This window comes from Schistocerca cancellata, chromosome 5, assembly GCF_023864275.1.
Source record: "Schistocerca cancellata isolate TAMUIC-IGC-003103 chromosome 5, iqSchCanc2.1, whole genome shotgun sequence".
In the NCBI taxonomy this organism is placed as follows: Eukaryota; Metazoa; Arthropoda; class Insecta; order Orthoptera; family Acrididae; genus Schistocerca; species Schistocerca cancellata.
Genome location: NC_064630.1, coordinates 76,381,124 through 76,399,629, shown reverse-complemented (window position 1 = coordinate 76,399,629; position 18,506 = coordinate 76,381,124). Strand labels below are relative to the sequence as shown.

Below are 18,506 nucleotides of genomic sequence, written 5' to 3'. Positions count from 1 at the left end.
CAGGGACACCTGGCTACTGGGTGAGCTGAAATCAATAACTGAATCCAGTATTTTATGAATTATAATGAACTAGTCTACTGGTGTGTAGCATATTTATTCTTCTGTGCCCTACCTTTCCTTTAAGAATGTGGCAGCCCTGTGAATCAAAGACATCTTTGTCTTTACACTTGGTCACCTGTATTTCTGTGAGCAGTATCTTGTTGTGTGTCAAAATATTTGTGTTTCAGTGTGCCCATCTTGAGTATGAGTTGTTAATCAGTGTGGTGGGGTAGCTTTGTTGCTGATGAGGTGTGATCAAACAGTAACAGGAAATTATTGTTTTTCTTAAAGAATCTTTATTTAATTATCATCTACTACTACTTTGTCCCATTCAAAATAATCTGCCTCAGATATGATGCACTTGTGCTAGGTGTTTTTTCCCATCTCGGAAGAGCTTCTGGAACTCACTCCTCATTTTGGTGTTCAGCACGTCCAGAGATACTGTTTTTATCTAATTGTGGCAAAATGATGTCCTTTTGTGGTTCTCACCAGCCTCGGGAATGGGGGGGGGGGGGGGGGGGGGGGATAGCAGGGGGGCCGTGTCCAGTGACTGTGGTAGCTCAGACAACAGAATGGTTTTGTCTTTTGCCAAAAAGTGGTTTTGCCACAATTCTGGTCGCTTTCTTCAGATTGCTTCGCACAAACAGTGCACAACTTCCTTATTCACCTTATGGCCATGAGGCAGGAACTTGTGATGTGCTATCCCATTGTAAATGAAGATAACCGTGAGAAAAACCTTCACATCTGATAAAACGTTTAGAATATTTTTCTGTCTTGGCTCTTCAGGCAGTTTTCGTTGGGTCTTGGTTTCGAAGTCATACCCGTATACACCAAGTTTCATCACCTGTTATGACCTCCTTCAGAAGTTCCGGATCGTTGTCAGCTTCATTCAACCGTTTCAGAACAAATTTTAGTGCTGTGTGTTTCATGTCCAAGACATTCAAAAATTGCTTTGTATGAGCCAGAGGATATGCCAACATCATCGGCATCCTCCGATGGTGATTTGGCGATTTTCCACAATCGTTTTCTTTGCTTCTTCCACATTGTCTTCAGTCATTTATGTTCTATGGCGTCCAGGGCAGTTGTCGTCATCATCATCTTGGCCTTCTTTGAAATGTTTATACCACTCGTAAACTTTTGTCTTGCTTATAATAGATTTCGAATCTGATGCCTCACTTAATTCCCTTTTTCAAGCAAAATTGAATGCAAATTCATTGATCCACCTTTTTCGAAAGTAAAATTCAACAAACACTTGAAAAAACGTATCATCTTTTTGACTGTTGACTATAATTATTCAAAACAGCTGAAAATGCAAAAATGCATCAGAAATATGTACCCGAAGATTAAAAATTTGAAAATCAAATGTATAAAGCCCATGAAATTAATAAATTCCCATTACTTTTCACACATCATATGTCTGATTTTGTTGTTAGTGGTTCCAGGATTCTCTGACCAGTTCACATAGCATGTTGTTGTGGGCTCGCCAGAATCCAATGGCCCACAAACATTGCCATGGAGGTGTTGGATTCAATACCATATGGGGTCGTTATGTCCGTGAGTTTTCCTCCACACTTTAGTTGAAAATTGTTAGAGGTTTAATCTTCTGATTGGACTACTGCTGTAGTTATGAGCTCTGTTGGGTTCAATTTAAGAGTTCTCTCCCGTTAACTGGTTGCCTTCCAAGGCTGTGGTCACCAGTCTTCCCCGTAATTTTTCGGCCGCTTTTTTTGTTATTGAGATGATGCCACCTGTCTACATCCACCTCAGAAACTATTAACCAGTTTTCACTTGTACCCTAGGCAGGGGACCCAACAGGGTGCTATCAGCTGAGCCAGCTGAAACCCAATTTTTTGATTATTTAGTAATCCTCCTGCTCCTCCTTACTCCACAACTGCAGGAAGAGGCCCTGGGCTTTTGGCTGGCATAGCAGAATTATTATTGTTATTGTCATTATTATTATTATCATCCTTATTTTTCTTATGCGGCCTTAAATTCTATCAGATATGCTATGTAATGACTGCTGTGTACCATATGCAACTAGTTTTTACTTTAAGGGACCTGTCACATCTGGCCTACTGTAATCTTTCAATTATAACAACAGAGAGGTCCCCTTCACCCTCCAGTGACAATACCACAATTTTCCACTCACTACAAAAACAGGGTTCACTTGACATGCCAATGACAATACTCATAGCGTATTTAGGTAATGCACTTCTTTTACTCTAATACATAATATATTCTCTCCAGATTTGGTAGGCACAATGTATTTTAACTCAAGGATCAATATGATTTCCTATCTAAAAGAAAAAAATTAAGTTATTTCTAATGCAATGCCATTAAAAATATATTGACCACAAGGTCTTTGCGTATAACTTTAATTCAGGGAAGCCGATGAAAGCCAGTTTTGAAATTATCTCAAAGTAAATGTGTTCACATGATAGAACATCTGAAGCTGAATAGAGAAGCAACATAAAATAAAAAAGGGAAATACAGACTATGTTTGTTAGAACTGAAGAAGAAGACATCCTCCAAGGACAGGTACTCACTATACCCTATGCCACACGATCCCCTCTGTCAATAGACTTGACTAAAGAGCCAGGGATGGGTTAGTCACAAACCCTATAGGGGATTAACTGCCAGTCTTCCTCTTCACATTCCTAAAAACTGTTTCTAACATTTTAGCATGGGAAGCCTATGGAGGTATTAGACCACAAAGTGGTCTGACTAATTAGCCACACATGTAGCCCATTCTTAAATTTGTAGGTATGTTAGAAATGAGAATAAGCTTTGAATACTCATACTATAGCTAAGCTAACCACGAATAGAAAATTACACAAACCCAACTATATTATCATTCAGAAAATTCCATCCATACATTCATCGTATAGTATCAGATGTTCTCCATTGTGTATGAAATTACCATTCGTAGTTTCAGAAACCTTCTCTGCAGGTGCTTGGTCCATTGGTAATGTTACAGGACCTACAGATGTAGGATGGCTGTCTGTGATCATGGGTTTTTTTTCCCTAATAAATTGAAAAAGCCTAATGAAGAGCACTAATGAAATTTAATATAAATCTTGTAGGTTAGGTTTTTTCACCAATTTCTTCCCTTGTAGAAAATTCTTGTTGCCATTTTCCAATAAAATCACAAGTTTTTATAGAAAATCATTACAGACATGGGGTGAGAGACTGTTGACAACACAGTTGAGACCGTTGAAACAAAGGTACAATACAGACCAACTGCAGGGGACTTGAAACAGTTGTGAGAGTCATGAATGCATAAGAGAGAACAGAGAAAAAGGATGGTGTGTATGACAGCAACAGGCCTTTGGTATTGAAGGACAGCTGAAATCACAAATCATGCTTTGCGTTAAATACATTTCAGGAAAGCATCCTTTTAAAACAATTCCTGTGTACAAATATTAATTAATTAAATAAATTTTAGTTAAATGGAGTATATTAACTATATAAATCTGTTAAAATGTATTATATTTAAAAAGAAAGATGATGAGACTTACCAAACAAAAGCGCTGGCAGGTCGATAGACACACAGACAAACACAAACATACACACAAAATCTAGCTTTCGCAACCAATGGTTGCCTCGTCAGGAAAGAGGGAAGGAGAGGGAAAGACAAAAGGATTTGGGTTTTAAGGGAGAGGGTAAGGAGTCATTCCAATCCCGGGAGCGGAAAGACTTACCTTAGGGGGAAAAAAGGAGGGAAAAAAGGACAGGTATACACTCGCACACACACGCATATCCATCCTCATATACACAGACACAAGCAGACATTTGTAAAGGCAAAGAGTTTGGGCAGAGATGTCAGTCGGGGCGGATGTACAAAGGCAAAGATGATGTTGAAAGACAGGTGAGGTACGAGCGGCGGCAAATTGAAATTAGAAATTAGCGGAGATTGAGGCCTGGCGGATAGCGAGAAGAGAGGATATGCTGAAGGGCAAGTTCCCATCTCCGGAGTTCTGACAGGTTGGTGTTAGTGGGAAGTATCCAGATAACCCGGACGGTGTAACACTGTGCCACTCCCGGGATTGGAATGACTCCTTACCCTCTCCCTTAAAACCCAAATCCTTTTGTCTTTCCCTCTCCTTCCCTCTTTCCTGACGAGGCAACCATTGGTTGCGAAAGCTAGATTTTGTGTGTATGTTTGTGTTTGTCTGTGTGTCTATCGACCTGCCAGCGCTTTTGTTTGGTAAGTCTCATCATCTTTCTTTTTAAATATATTTTTCCCACGTGGAACGTTTCCCTCTATTATATTCATATTGTTAAAATGTATTGCATTTTATAAATAATAATTTAATGTTGTGAGGAATACAATAAAATGGAGAGGGGGAGAAAAGAAATTGTAGCAGCATGAATCAAACCTGAGCCAGTAGTTAAAGACTGTGCAGTTGACCATTGCACCACGCCAGTGTCTTACAAATTGTTGAAAATCAGATCCTTCATGCTCTGTTTGAAAATCTTAAGAGAGCATTTTACCTTCTCCTGTGACCCACTCAGGCGAGATATTGTAGCAACTTGAAAGGGGTACTTGCATCTACTCAGTTTGAGCCAAATCAGTGAGCCCCATCCCAGTTAGTCAGTCTTAACCTTCTGAATCTCATTTCTTTTTGTCGCTAAAATCAGCTGTGAATATTAAACACACCTTGTTGTTCACCATATAAATTATAGAATTGATAGTTTAATTTCTACCTAAGAGTTTTGTGAAATTTAACAGGCTTAAAAGTAACAATTAAAGAATTTCGTTTCTCTGGCTGTCTTACACTAGGAGCAAGAGCACCCATATACAGGGTGATTCAAAAAGAATACCACAACTTTAAAAATGTGTATTTAATGAAAGAAACATAATATAACCTTCTGTTATATATCATTAGAAAGAGTATTTAAAAAGGTTTTTTTTTCACTCAAAAACAAGTTCAGAGATGTTCAATATGGCCTCCTCCAGACACTCGAGCAATATCAACCCAATACTCCAACTCGTTCCACACTCTCTGTAGCATATCAGGCGTAACAGTTTGGATAGCTGCTGTTATTTCTCGTTTCAAATCACCCATGGTGGCTGGGAGAGGTGGCCGAAACACCATATCCTTAACATACCCCCATAAGAAAAAATCGCAGGGGGTAAGATCAGGGCTTCTTGGAGGCCAGTGATGAAGTGCTCTGTCATGGGCTGCCTGGCGGCCGATCCATCGCCTTGGGTAGTTGACATTCAGGTAGTTACAGACACATAAGTGCCAATGTTGTGGTGCTCCATCCTGCTGAAATATGAATTGTTGTGCTCTTGTTCGAGCTGAGGGAACAGCCAATTCTCTAACATTTCCAGATACGGTAGTCCAGTTACAGTAGCACCTTCGAAGAAAAAGGGACCAAAAACTTTATTGGCTGAAATGGCACAGAAAACGTTCACCTTAGGCGAGTCATGTTCATACTGAGTTGTTTCCCTCGGATTCTCAGTGCCCCATATACAGACATTGTGACGGTTGACTTTCCCGTTAGTGTGGAAAGTTGCTTCATCACTAAACACAATCTTTGAAACGAAAGATTCATCTGTTTCCATTTGAGCAAGGATAAAATCACAGAAATCGATTCTTTTAATCTTATCAACTGCAGACAGTGCTTGAACCAATTTCAGACAATAAGGTTTCATAACTAACCTTTTTCGTAGGACTCTCCATACAGTTGATTGTGGAATTTGCAGCTCTCTGCTAGCTCTGCGAGTCGATTTTCCTGGGCTGCGAACAAATGCTTGCTGGATGCGTGCTACATTTTCATCACTCGTTCTCGGCCGTCCAGAACTTTTCCCTTTGCACAAACACCCATTCTCTGTAAACTGTTTATACCAACGTTTAATACTCCACCTATCAGGAGGTTTAACACCATACTTCGTTCGAAATGCACGCTGAACAACTGTCGTCGATTCACTTCTGCCGTACTCAATAACACAAAAAGCTTTCTGTTGAGCGGTCGCCATCTTAGCATCAACTGATGTTGACGCCTAGTCAACAGTGCCTCAAGCGAACAAATGTACAACTAAATGAAACTTTATAGCTCCCTTAATTCGCCGACAGATAGTGCTTAGCTCTGCTTTTTGTCGTTGCAGAGTTTTAAATTCCTAAAGTTGTGGTATTCTTTTTGAATCATCCTGTATATATTTTAAGGACTATGACACACTTTTTTCTTTGAAAAATTGTCTCCAAAATTCAGATGCATCTTATACTCGAAATTTGTTGTGGCTGAAGAGTTCTAGGTGCTTCAGTCTGGAACCGTGCATCCGCTACGGTCGCAGGTTCGAATCCTGCCTCGGGAATGGATGTGTGTGAAGTCCTTGGGTTAGTTAGGTATAAGTCGTTCTAAGTTCTAGGGGACTGATGACCTCAGATGTTAAGTCTCACAGTGCTCAGAGCCATTTGTGATTATACTCAAAATCTATATAAAAATGACCAGTGTCTGATTTAAGATTCCCACCAGTCTTAAAAATGGTCATATATTTGATGCCGCAGGAAACAAATCTCTCTTTGGTGAAATTGGATTCAACTCGCAGCAGCAGTGCACTGATTGACGAACATGAGTTGTGGGGACTCACAAGCTTGCTAAAACTGTCCCCTCCTGCCCCGCCATCACAAACCTAGAACACTGTCTATCCTGTGATGTTTAATTGCAGTCTATGTTGCCAGTGAACTTGAACTGAAAGTGATCCTTGTTATTGCTAGGAGTAAAATATTTTTGTTAGTAGCTGGTTTCGTAATAAAAAATAAAAGGTATTCATAAGATGCAGGCTATAAACTGAAAGTAATAGCATATGCAGAACAACATGGAAACAGATTAGCTGAGTGGCATTCAGCTCTCCACCAACAGAAAAAAAACATTAAAGATTCGTGGGATAGTAAAGAAGAATTCAAAAAAATGAGTAAGACTGACTGTGCCAATAGAGGACTGAACACAAAATAGCCAAAACAATATGATGATGTATTGAAATGGATTGAAGGACATCGTCAAAATGGCATTGGGATTAATACAAAAATGATTCAAATGCACACTGAGAAGTTAGCACTACAGTGGAACTTAAAAGACTTAAAGGATGGAGTCAGTTGATACTACAGATTTATGAAGTCACATACTTAGCATGCAAACGAAAACCAAAATATCTCAGAAAATGCGACGAGAGTATGAAGAGAAAATATTATCTTTCCATCACTTTATTATTAAACATCAAAAGAAAACCACTATGGAACTAAGTCAAATAGTGTGTATGGAGAAAACTCCTCTGATATTTGATGTGCTGAGTAACAGAACTGTTACAATGAAAGTTGCTTAAAGTGTAACTACACTGTTGTACTCGTATTTTCATGTTGTACCAAACTTCATCCAGTAACCATTTACAAGTGCAAAACAATGCCAAAACTTTCTGAAATACTGGCAGGAGACGGTGTTCACATGGAGAGGGTTGGATGAATGAGGTGGTATGAAACTGGATTAACAGAGCGTGGGAGAGAACGAAAGGTGCTTTATTGAAGAAGAGTTCTCTTCTTGTCCTAGCTCAGTTCAGCATTCATTTGAAAACATCTTTGAAAGAGAAACTGAGATAGGGAAATACAGAACTTGCTGTTATTCCAGGAAAACTTACTTCACAATTTCAACCTCATGATGTCTCAATAAATAAACCATTTAAAGGGTATATGAGAGAGGAATGGAACAAATGGATGATGGATGAAACCCAACATGAATTCATGCCAAAGGCAGTTTCAAAATGGCCTACAATCAAACAGGTCATAATGAAGAGCGAGAGAAGACTTAATAATGTCTTGTAAGAAGTGCAGCGTAATTAACGCTCTCAATGGCGATGAAGACTATCTTGTATATGAAGAAGAAGAAGAAGAAGAAGAAGAAGAAGAAGAAAAAGTAGCAGTATTAATAATAAGTAAGTTAGATTAGATGATTTTCCCGGATTTTAAATGTTTTTTTCAGTTTTATAAACTAAGATTTTTTTTTAGTCTGGCTTTGCAATCTAATAATGAAATGGTAAAAATATTATTTAAAAAAAATTACTTAAAATTAATGTGCATCTTACAGTCCATAAAATATGGTAATGGTTTATTATGGGGGGGGGGGGGGTTGTATGAAGTTTTTTAATATTCTGGAAGATGAAAGGACATGTAAGTATTCATAAAAAAGTTCTAGTTCTGACTGTGAAAAAACCTGCGTAATGCACTTTTAAATCATTTTCTTCAAATAAAACACATGACTGCATATTCCTTTTTCCTTTCTCTCTGAGCTTTGGGGGGGGGGGGGGGCTGTCAGTCCTCCACTTACCCCTGGGTATGGGTGCCCTTGACTAGTAGAGTACTGCACATGAGAGGGTTACGTTTAGAAAGGATTTTAAACGTAATTTGTTTTTGCACAATCTTTACAAGTCTTCTTTTTTTTTAATTAACCTCATGTGAAACTTTAAATTACTAATCCTAATTAATTAAAAATTGTGCAATCTAATCTAATAAGTTGCCTCAATAGAGTGAGAAGATATTCTAAATATAATGCAACAGCCATGATCTGTGTCTTAGGTGGCTTTTGTAGGCCAATTTGAGGTTGATTCCTGGCATCATAAATCACAAGTGTCCTATACAAACTTTTTTCATCTCAGCTTTCCGTTCACCCCTGGGAAATAATATAAAAAAATTACCGTTTATGTTAGATAAACAGTCTCAAAATTTTTGGACAATGAAGTACCTTCATGAACTTCACAACACAATTGGGAATTTGGGGGATAAAGGTTTGGCAAAGAGAGGGGTTTTAAGATACTTTTGGGGAAAACTCACAGATAACTAATTTTGTTTTGCATTTTAAGTATAGGAGACTGTTCTTCATGCCATAATTACACTCTCATTGGTCATTATCTAATATAGTTAATAAATAAAATAATTGTGATTACCTATGTGAACGTGACTTCCCCAAAAATATCCTCTCATTGCCTTACCAAATATCTATTCTGCACATCCCCCCACCCATCCACCCCTTCTGTGCTCCCTTAGAGTCCAACTATGGTGTCCTCATGTCTTTACATCCTGATAATTGGTAACCCTAACTTTCCACCACCCACCCTTACTGATGTGAAATCAGTTTTTGCGTGGGTACAGCCAACAAAATTAGTCACTTGAAAACTGTCTGATACTATCATCTAGCCTGTCTCCTTCCCATTTTGCAGATACTGCTAAGATGCCAGTCTCTGTATTTAGTTTCCTAGTCTGCTCTGCCATTCTCTCAGAAACACTAATCTTTTGCTGTTTGATCTGGCTGGTAGGAGATAAGGTCAAAATTTGAACTTTGCTGGAATGGCCTGAATGATGCATAATATGCCCATACCCCTACATTTTTGGCATGGCTTTGCCATTTGCAGCTGCTGTTATAACTTTTGTGGTGGGACCTTGTGCTTTCTGAACTTTATGGCTTATGTAACACATTGAATCTCTCTTGCCAATTCATTGTGTAGCAAGTGACAACTGCATCCATATAATCAGCAGTCATTGATTCTTGCTCATCCTGGAGTTGTAGTTGTTTATAAGCTAGTTGTCTACATCCAGGACAAAGCTTTTGGCCAGGCTTGAAAACTTTGTTAGTGAACTGTTTCAACTTGTCAAATCCCCCCATCCCCCCTCCCAGCTTGAGAGGACTTTTACCATAATAAAATGAAGACAACTTACAAACTTACACCAGTTGGTGCCATCGTTACCAACAATGAAACAAGCATCAGGCACTTCTTGATTTATTTCTCAAAACACACAACACAAATTGAGTTATAAAACTTTCTGAAAGTGGGCTAATCATAAGATCTGCACCAGAGAGGAACTAAAGGTTCAAAGAAAGTATATATTCCTCCAGCAATGGTGTGAAAGCATTTTAATGTAAAACAAACAAACAATCAACGTATATGAACTTTAGGGAGTCATTTCATCCATAAGTAGGCATGGGTCTGAAAGTAAACTTATTTATCGAGCTTCTGAAGCTTGAAGAATATTATTTCTAGATATAAAACATTAAAAAATATTAAAGGGTGTATAGTTGAGATATGGTCCCCCAAAATTTAGCATCCAGAACATTTTCATCCATTTTTCTAGTGCATACGTTTTGATAAAGACTGAGGCACAAAGACAACAATGCTGAGTGCCATGTCACCAATTCTTGGCTGAATCTGTCCATAAAATTGATTTATGGCTGGTTAACTCGCACAATAATTTTCTTCCATTTTTGAAGCAGTACAGCTGTTGCAAAGTGTAATTTAAGAATGTAATCGGTAATACATTCTTGTTTAGCACAAAAAGTTATTTAAATATACAAAAACAGATGATTGTACAAGGTGACACTTATGGAACTATATGAAATAAAATTGTCGTAACTTCTGAATGGTTTGCATTAGGACGTTCACACTCACGGTTAGCTGTGAGGCACGCGCGTTATTGTTGAGGGCAATTTGCACATGAAAGTCAGCTATCGTCAGCAAGCAGAATGGGCGCATATGGGGACTGAGAATCTGCATTATGTGATAGAGAAGTCTCTTCACCCTCAACGGGTGACTGTATGGTGTGCAGGGTCCAGTCACAGAATAATCACTGCAATATTCCTTGATGGCACAGTGACTACCGAACAGTATGTGAAGGTTTTGGAAGATTATTTCATCCTCATTATCTAAAGTGTCCCTGATTTCGACAAGATGTGGTACATGCAAGACGGAGCTCGACCCCTTCGAAGCAGGAGAGTGTTTGATGTCCTGGAGGAGCACTTCACAGAATGTTTACAGATCTGAACACATGCAACTCCTTTTTGTGTGGCTTTATTGAAGCCAAGGTGTACACCAATAATACCAAAACTATTGCTGAGCTGAAAACGGCCAGTTAGGAGGTTATCAACAGCACTGATGTTCCGACATTTCAGCAGATCATGCGGAATTTCGCTATTCATCTGCACCGCATAATCGCCAATGATGGCAGGCATACCAAACATGTCATAACCTAAATCTGAAGTGATGTTTACATGTTGAATAAAGTGTGTGCATGCCATAGCTTGCAAGTAATTTATGTACTCCCTCCCCCATTTCCTTCAATAATTGTCATCCTGTAAGTTACTAGCACCTTCTGTAAAAGTTATGTGAAGTTTGCAGTTCTGTATAAATACATGCATGTAGGTGGTACAGATGTGGGATCCCTTTTGATGGGAGGCTGTTGAAATGGAACCAAAGGAGATATCACACTGAAACTTAGTACATATCCATCAAAGACATTGTGGAACCTTTCCATAAAACTTCATGAGATTTGGAAATGCTTGTTCTGGGACTTCTCGTCCACTTGATGTGGAATGACCCAGAGTGAAATGAAGTGCAGCAACTGACAGGGGTCAGGTGTGGACTGTAATTATTGTATGGTCATGAAACTTGATAGATACACTAATACGTTAATGCAGAACCGAATTACATTTGAAACAAATTAATTCCAATTTATGCAAATTTGGTACTGCACAGCATCGTGTAGATGTCCCCAGTGCTCATATTGAACAAACTGCAGTTAATAATAAAAGTGACATTATGCATTTCCCTCTTGTCTGAACTTTCCTGCCCACATCTCATTCCTAATCCATTACATATGGAAACATATCTGTATGTCTTTCTCAGATTTGCACATGGTGGGCAAACTCGGAACTAATTTTGTTCCAGCTTAAATCGATCCGCCTTAACGTATTACAATGTCTACAAAGTTTCATTGCTGTACAATAATTATGGTCCCCACTGGACCTCTGTGAGTAGCTGCACTTTAATTATAACCACCAGGTAGCTTATCCACATTTCTTACTGTGCATCATTAGTCCTGCTCCTGCATTACTTTTTAAGGTTTTGTTTTAACCCTGTACTCATCTGATATGAAGTACAGTTCTTGCTGCCACCAACCATCAGTAATTCTCACTATATCTAACTTCACCCTGCCTACTTCTCTTTTTCAGTTCTCTAATCTTCCTATCTGATTAAGGGATCTTACATTCCACCCTCTCACCCTTAGAACATCAGCTTTATTTTTCCTGGCGTATTGATTAACATACTGGATTCGCATTCAGGAGGATGACAGTTCATATCTACATCTGATCATCCTGATTTAGATCCTCTGTGATGTCCCTAACTTGGTCTGGGCAAGTATTGTGACGATTCCTTTGAAAGGACACCACAAGACTTTCTTTTCCATTCTTGGAACAATTGAGCTTGTGTGCCATCTTTAATGGCCACCTTGTGCTAAACCCTAATCTCCCTTCCTTACTTACTTACTTACGTACGTACTTACTTACTACCTTATCGGGTAACATCCTCCCCCAAGTTGGCCTCACTTGGAGATCACAACTGGGGGACTGTTTTACCTCCGTAATATTTTACCCAAGAGGATGCCATCATCAAGCCAGTACAGTAGAAATAAATAACCTTAGGAAATTCAATGAGTGTGACTCCCTCTAGTTTTCAGCCATAGGCGGTACCAAAATAGGAAGATCAGACTTGATGATATGAAAGTTAGTAATATAGTATGACTCAAAATAATGTATCAAAAGCAAAATTTACCCAAGAAAACTATAAAATTAAGAAACAGAATTGCTGGCCAGGCTTGCCTTCTGGTACAAAATATTTAGTAGTGGCAATAGGGTGTACTACTGTGTAGCTATCAGACAGTACTAAATTATGTGCCACACAAAAAAAAATTACAGTTTAACTAATTACACAAATTTGGTAACATTTTTGAGAATGAAGTTACTGTTTAATTCACATGCAGGGATACAACATTAAAATAAAAGTACCAAACATTTGTAAGGTTTTGGCCTAAGAAAAATATTCATTCTTATGTTTAGGAGAATTTAGAAGAGGAAGGCCTGACAGATGAGGAAAGGAAAGAAATCCATAATGAAATCAAGCAACTTGAAGAAGATGTAAACCTAAGAAGTGCACAGATTGCTGACTTGCAGCAGAAGATTTTGGACTCCGATCAAGGTACAGGAAGCATTAACAGAACTGTAGCTCTTTTGGCAGAGAAGCCATGCACTGTGTAGTGTTACTAGTTTTACCAAATAGGATTGAAAAGTAGGTAAAGAGCTTTTTTGGTACCTATTTGTCTAGTTTGGTGGTGGTGGTTTTGATTTCATATATGTTGCATACTTTCCTACCTAATTTTGTGTTCGCATTCATTTGAGATTGAAGTATAGAATATTCAGTCATACAAAATAGGTCTTCTAGATTTGGCAAGAACACAAAAATTTGTACTTGAATATTACTGCTCAGCAATAATGGTAATTCTTCCTTATGTAAAATAAGATGAAGGCAATCACTTGCCTGTCGAGGACGAAGGTGTAGAACTTCTGTAAAGCTCAGAAGGTAGAAGACGAGGTAGTGGCAGAAGTAAAGCTCTGAGGATGGGGTGAGAGTCGTGCTTGAGTAGCTTAGTTGGTAGAGCACTTGCCCGCGAAAGGCAAAGGTCCCGAGTTCGAGTCTCAGTCCGGCACACAGTTTTAATCTGCCAGGAAGTTTCATATCAGCGCCCACTCCGCTGCAGAGTGAAAATCTCATTCTGTTAGGCATTGCTTTATATGCCTCCGATATGCCCACAGCAGAAGCAATGTCGTTTTCGGATGAGCTGCAGTAGATGTACTGGGCCTGATTCTGTAGAATCTTGTACCTCACCTTTTGCTATTTGTTGCTCACTGTGGCATTCAGCACCCATCCACATATAAGTCCTATCAAAAATATCATAGATTTGCCATCAAATGTACGGTTCAGCTTTAGAAGTCGTTTAACAACGGAAAATGTTACATTCTCTTTTCTCTGTGAAATATTTCGAATACTATGCATATATTTTGATTTAACTAAGGCTTTTGATTGGACACTAGCTTGGTAGAAAGGATGTTGTGTGCAACATAGCCTGTGTTTCAAATAGTGCAGTTCAGGAACTAGTTATGTTTAACAACGTAGATTTCAGGGATTGGCTGAACATTACTCTTACGCCAACCTTCACTTCCATCACAGGAGGTCAATAACATTTTTATCCTGGGCCATTAGTTTCTGTTCGAACAAACTGCACACCGAATCACCAAAAGAAAGAACTTTCCACTGCCCATAAGAGGCATACAAGTTTATCAATGCACAAATAGGATCCATGCTAAATGTGTGTTGATCCTCTTAGACAAGCATTGCTGACTGAACCTTACAGGTGACAAGCAGAAGTAAGTGAACACTCGTAGTGTTTGTGAGTGGTCTCAGTACTGAAACCTGCTATATGCCATACAACATGCTCACTCTTACAAGTCAGAATCCTTTTGCCTCATGCTCACAGGGTAACATCATCTCAGGTACCAAGTAAACGACAGCCTCTAGTTCACAATGAACTGACCAGTAAGATGATAAATGTTGTAGAGATTGTCATTCAGAATACACTATGAAACCATGCTATTAATGATAGCAATATCGGGCTTCTCGTAACAAGTATCTTTAATTCTCTCCTAGTCTAAATTATGAAGCCTATGAAAAGACTGCAGTGGAACACAAGGTCACCCAACTCCAATAGAGGAAGTTTCTAAAGAGAACTATTCATCAGTCAGCCTGCTGCAGTCCTATTATGCGAAATGTGGTTCAAATCTCAGCAGACTTGCACATTAAAAATTATTTTGTAATTAGGGAGAACTATCTCAGTGGGAAAGGTGGCATTTCTTTACTAGCAAAAAATACGCTGCCGCATAAAAAGTTCCCACTTAGTGCAACAAATGATGAAACTGAATTAGTTGCTGTACAAATACAAGCTGCTCACAAAACCTTTACAGTAGTCCATGTGTAAGGCTCCTCACTATAAAATTGTCAAATATAACATGAGACTCCTAATAAGACGCTTTGGCCTCCATTTATAATAGGTGGAGACTTGAATTCGTATCATGTTGCATGGGGGAGATACATGACAGACAGGAATGGCAGGACTTTGATGGATGTTGTTCAAGACAATAACCTAGAGATAGTCAATGATGGAGCTCACACTATAGTGTCTTCACTCTTCTGTAGAAGTTCTCCAATAGGTATAACACTTTATACACCCTGTTTTACTGAACTTTCTGCCTGGCAAGCTAAAACTGACTCAGTGGGATTAGATCATCCCCCAATATAATTCTTCATTAACATTGATACTAAACAAATATTTTACATTAATAGTAAGTGGAAAATGGCAGAAGCCAACTGGAGCAAATATAAGGATACAGTTCGAAGAAGGCTCAAAACTATGGAGAGTAACTTACAGGAAAAAGAAGCATACCAAATTTTAATAAATGCTATGGAAGCTGCAGCAAATATCGGCATTCCAAAGGGAAAGAATTAATGTGCATCTTACAGTCCATAATGCAGACAATGTTTGTGGTCATTCATATGCTGGCTCATATCTTCAAGCTAAAACAGAATTAATCACTGCTGTAGAACACATTGATGAATGGATATGTAACAGTGCACAGGAGGTGTCAACTGAGAAATCGATGGTCGTACTTTTTTACAAATCAAACACTGTTCGCATTGTTGATCACGCCACATGCGGAAAGTATGCTTTCCAAATAAAATCTTGCACTCTTTTCCTCATACTGATATTTGACTCTCGGCTCAGCTGGGTGCCTCACATACAGTCTATTATAATAAAGGCAAGAAAGTATAAAATGTAATTTACTCTCTAACCAATGTATGGTGGGGAGTGCATCAAAATATTCTGCTTACAATGTACCGAGGCATTGCGCACGCATATATTCACACAAGCAAACATGCTTCATGCACACAACTGGTATCACTGGCAGCTCCAGCTGGAAATTCTGGTCAGAACTGCCAGTGGTAGTGATTGTGTGTGTGTGTGTGTGTGTGTGTGTGTGTGTGTGTGTGTGTGTGTGTTTCTTTACTGAAGAAGGCTTTGGTCGAAAGCTATAATGTGTAACGGTCTTTTCATTGTGCCTATCTATCCTTTTTCCTAATGTTGTTGGTATTCTGTCCTGAGTGTTCCCTCTCTGTTGTATATATCACAGTCATAATGCCTAAAGTTTAATTTGCAGCCTTGTTAACAATTGCACTGATGGAAGCTTAGTATGAAGTTTAGGTACATATAATACATCGTACTCGATTCCTTATGTTTTTGTCATAATTCAGTTTCAAATTGACACATCATACACTTTTCACACCCAGCCATATTGATTTGTCATTTGCATTCAGACACCTCGTCCACATGCCACACATCTGAATTCAATAAATGTGAAGTAGTTGTAAAACCTCTGATGGAAGTTTGTTCTTTTGATTTACTTGTTATTTTCTTTGTTATCTGACAATTAACTCTTGCTGTTTTTCTCAAAACAGAATTGATTTTTGTTGGAACATGATATTTTCTGTTGAATACAGGGGGAGCAGCCCTCCACATACACAAAAGCTAAGGTTAAGTTGTCAGTACCAACTCAAAAGGCAAGGAAATAGAGACTCGTCGTTGAGCTATTAGTAACTTACTGCACCACTCTGTTACCTCGAAAGAAATGCGTTTATTTCCAAATGAACATAAAAGCCTTGTTAACTGTGGAGTAGAATGACAAAATAGGTAACTTTTACTCCAACAAGATCATACATGACTGAAAATGTAACCTCGCAAGAAGTTAATATTTATGCATACACTGTAATCTCATGACCAGCTGTGAGAGCTTACAATCATTTGCATTCTAATATCCTACAACAAGCAATGTTTTTTATTTTCTTTATTTTACGTTTCACACACACTTAGAGATAAGATGATGGTTAAAAGTACAAACTAATCCTTTGTGAAGATAGCACACAAAGCCCAAAATAATCACATTTTTAAAACTACTCCTTATAGTAACAAATGACAAGATAACACACAGCCATATTTGTGACGTCTGCTACTGACATGTTAGAGGTATTAGTCATATAACCAGCTGAGATGTGAAACATCAGTTAGTGAAGATTAGCTCGTTTGAAGTTAGTTTTCTATTGTATTGATGATGATGAAAAAATGTTTGTGTAAAATTATTCATTGTTGGTGTATAAGGTTAAGGAATTATTAACGTCAAAGAACATGACCTGTCACAATTACAAAAAAATTATTCACAATGGTGGCATGGCACTTTTTTGCTGTAGTAAATTGTCCCATAGAGTATTCCACAAGAAAATAGCCATTCATGATATGAAATCAAACATTGGAAACTCCAGGTAGGAATATCAACAAGGTAGGAAAAGATAGATTGCTACTTACCATAAAGATGACACATTAATATGCAGACAGGCATGAGTAAAAGACACATACTCATATGCTTTTGGCCACAGCCTTCATCAGAAAAAGAGAAATACACACCATTCATTCACATAAGCTGGGACCAGTTGCATTCTGGCCCGAGCTGTCAGAATTGGCGGTCATGTGTGCGGGAGCTGTGCTTGCTTATGTGAATGACTGGTGTGTATTTCTCTTTTTCTGATGAAGGCTGTAGCTAAAGCTTGTGTGTAAATGTCTTGTACTCGTGCCTGTCTGCATTATGTGTGTCACCTTTACACTAAGTAGCAATCCATCATTTACTACATTGCTGATTTCCTTTCACTATATGATACATAGTCGACACAAGGCTATTATTCCAATAATACTAAGGTACTAGCTTTTATTTATTTTATGTTCTGTAGGACCAAATTGAGGAGCAAATCTCAGAGGCCATACAACATGTCATTACATGAAAATTACAACATAAAAGTAATAACAGATAAAAATAAAATGTTTATCAACCCAAAAAGTCAAGCCATAAGTTTATTTAAATGCAATCAACAATATAACATCAGAATCAGCTTAATTTTACAAGGAACTCCTCAACAGAATGGAAAAAGTGGCCCATGAGGAAACTCTTCAGTTTAGATTTGAAAGTGGGTGGATTACTGCTAAGATTTTTGAATTCCTGCAGAAGCTTATTGAAAATGGACGCCACAGTACACTGCACACTTTTCTGCACAGGAGTTAAGGAAGGCGGATGCAAATACAGGTTGGATTATTGCTGAGTATTAACTGAGTGAAATCTGGTTATCCTTGGGAATAAGCTGATATTGTTGGCAAGAAATTATGGTAAAGAATATATATACTGAGAGGCCAATGTCAAAATACCCAGACTACTGGACATCGGTCGACAAGAGGTTTGTGAACTTGCACCACTTATTGCCCAAACTGCCTGTTTCTGAGCCAAAAATATCGTTTCAGAATGGGAAGAGTTACCCCAAAATATAATACCATATGACATAAGCGAATGAAAATAGGCAAAGTAGATTGATTTTCATGTTGAATGATCAATTGCTTCAGATACCTTTCAAATAATAAAAATGGTGGCATTAAATCTTTGAACAAGATCCTGAACGTGGGCTTTCTGTGACAGTTTACTATCTATCTGAACACATA

The 18,506-nt window shown here is 38.3% G+C and overlaps 1 protein-coding gene across 1 annotated transcript in view; it reads left to right on the top strand.

Annotated features, from left to right (window-relative positions):
• Positions 1-18,506, top strand: part of LOC126187646 (chromosome-associated kinesin KIF4A) — a 280,963-nt gene that overhangs the window by 226,806 nt on the left and 35,651 nt on the right. Inside the window, exon 14 of the mRNA XM_049928846.1 lies at positions 12,922-13,060. Within this exon, the coding sequence (XP_049784803.1) occupies positions 12,922-13,060 (139 nt within the window). The remainder of the gene's footprint in view (positions 1-12,921; positions 13,061-18,506) is intronic.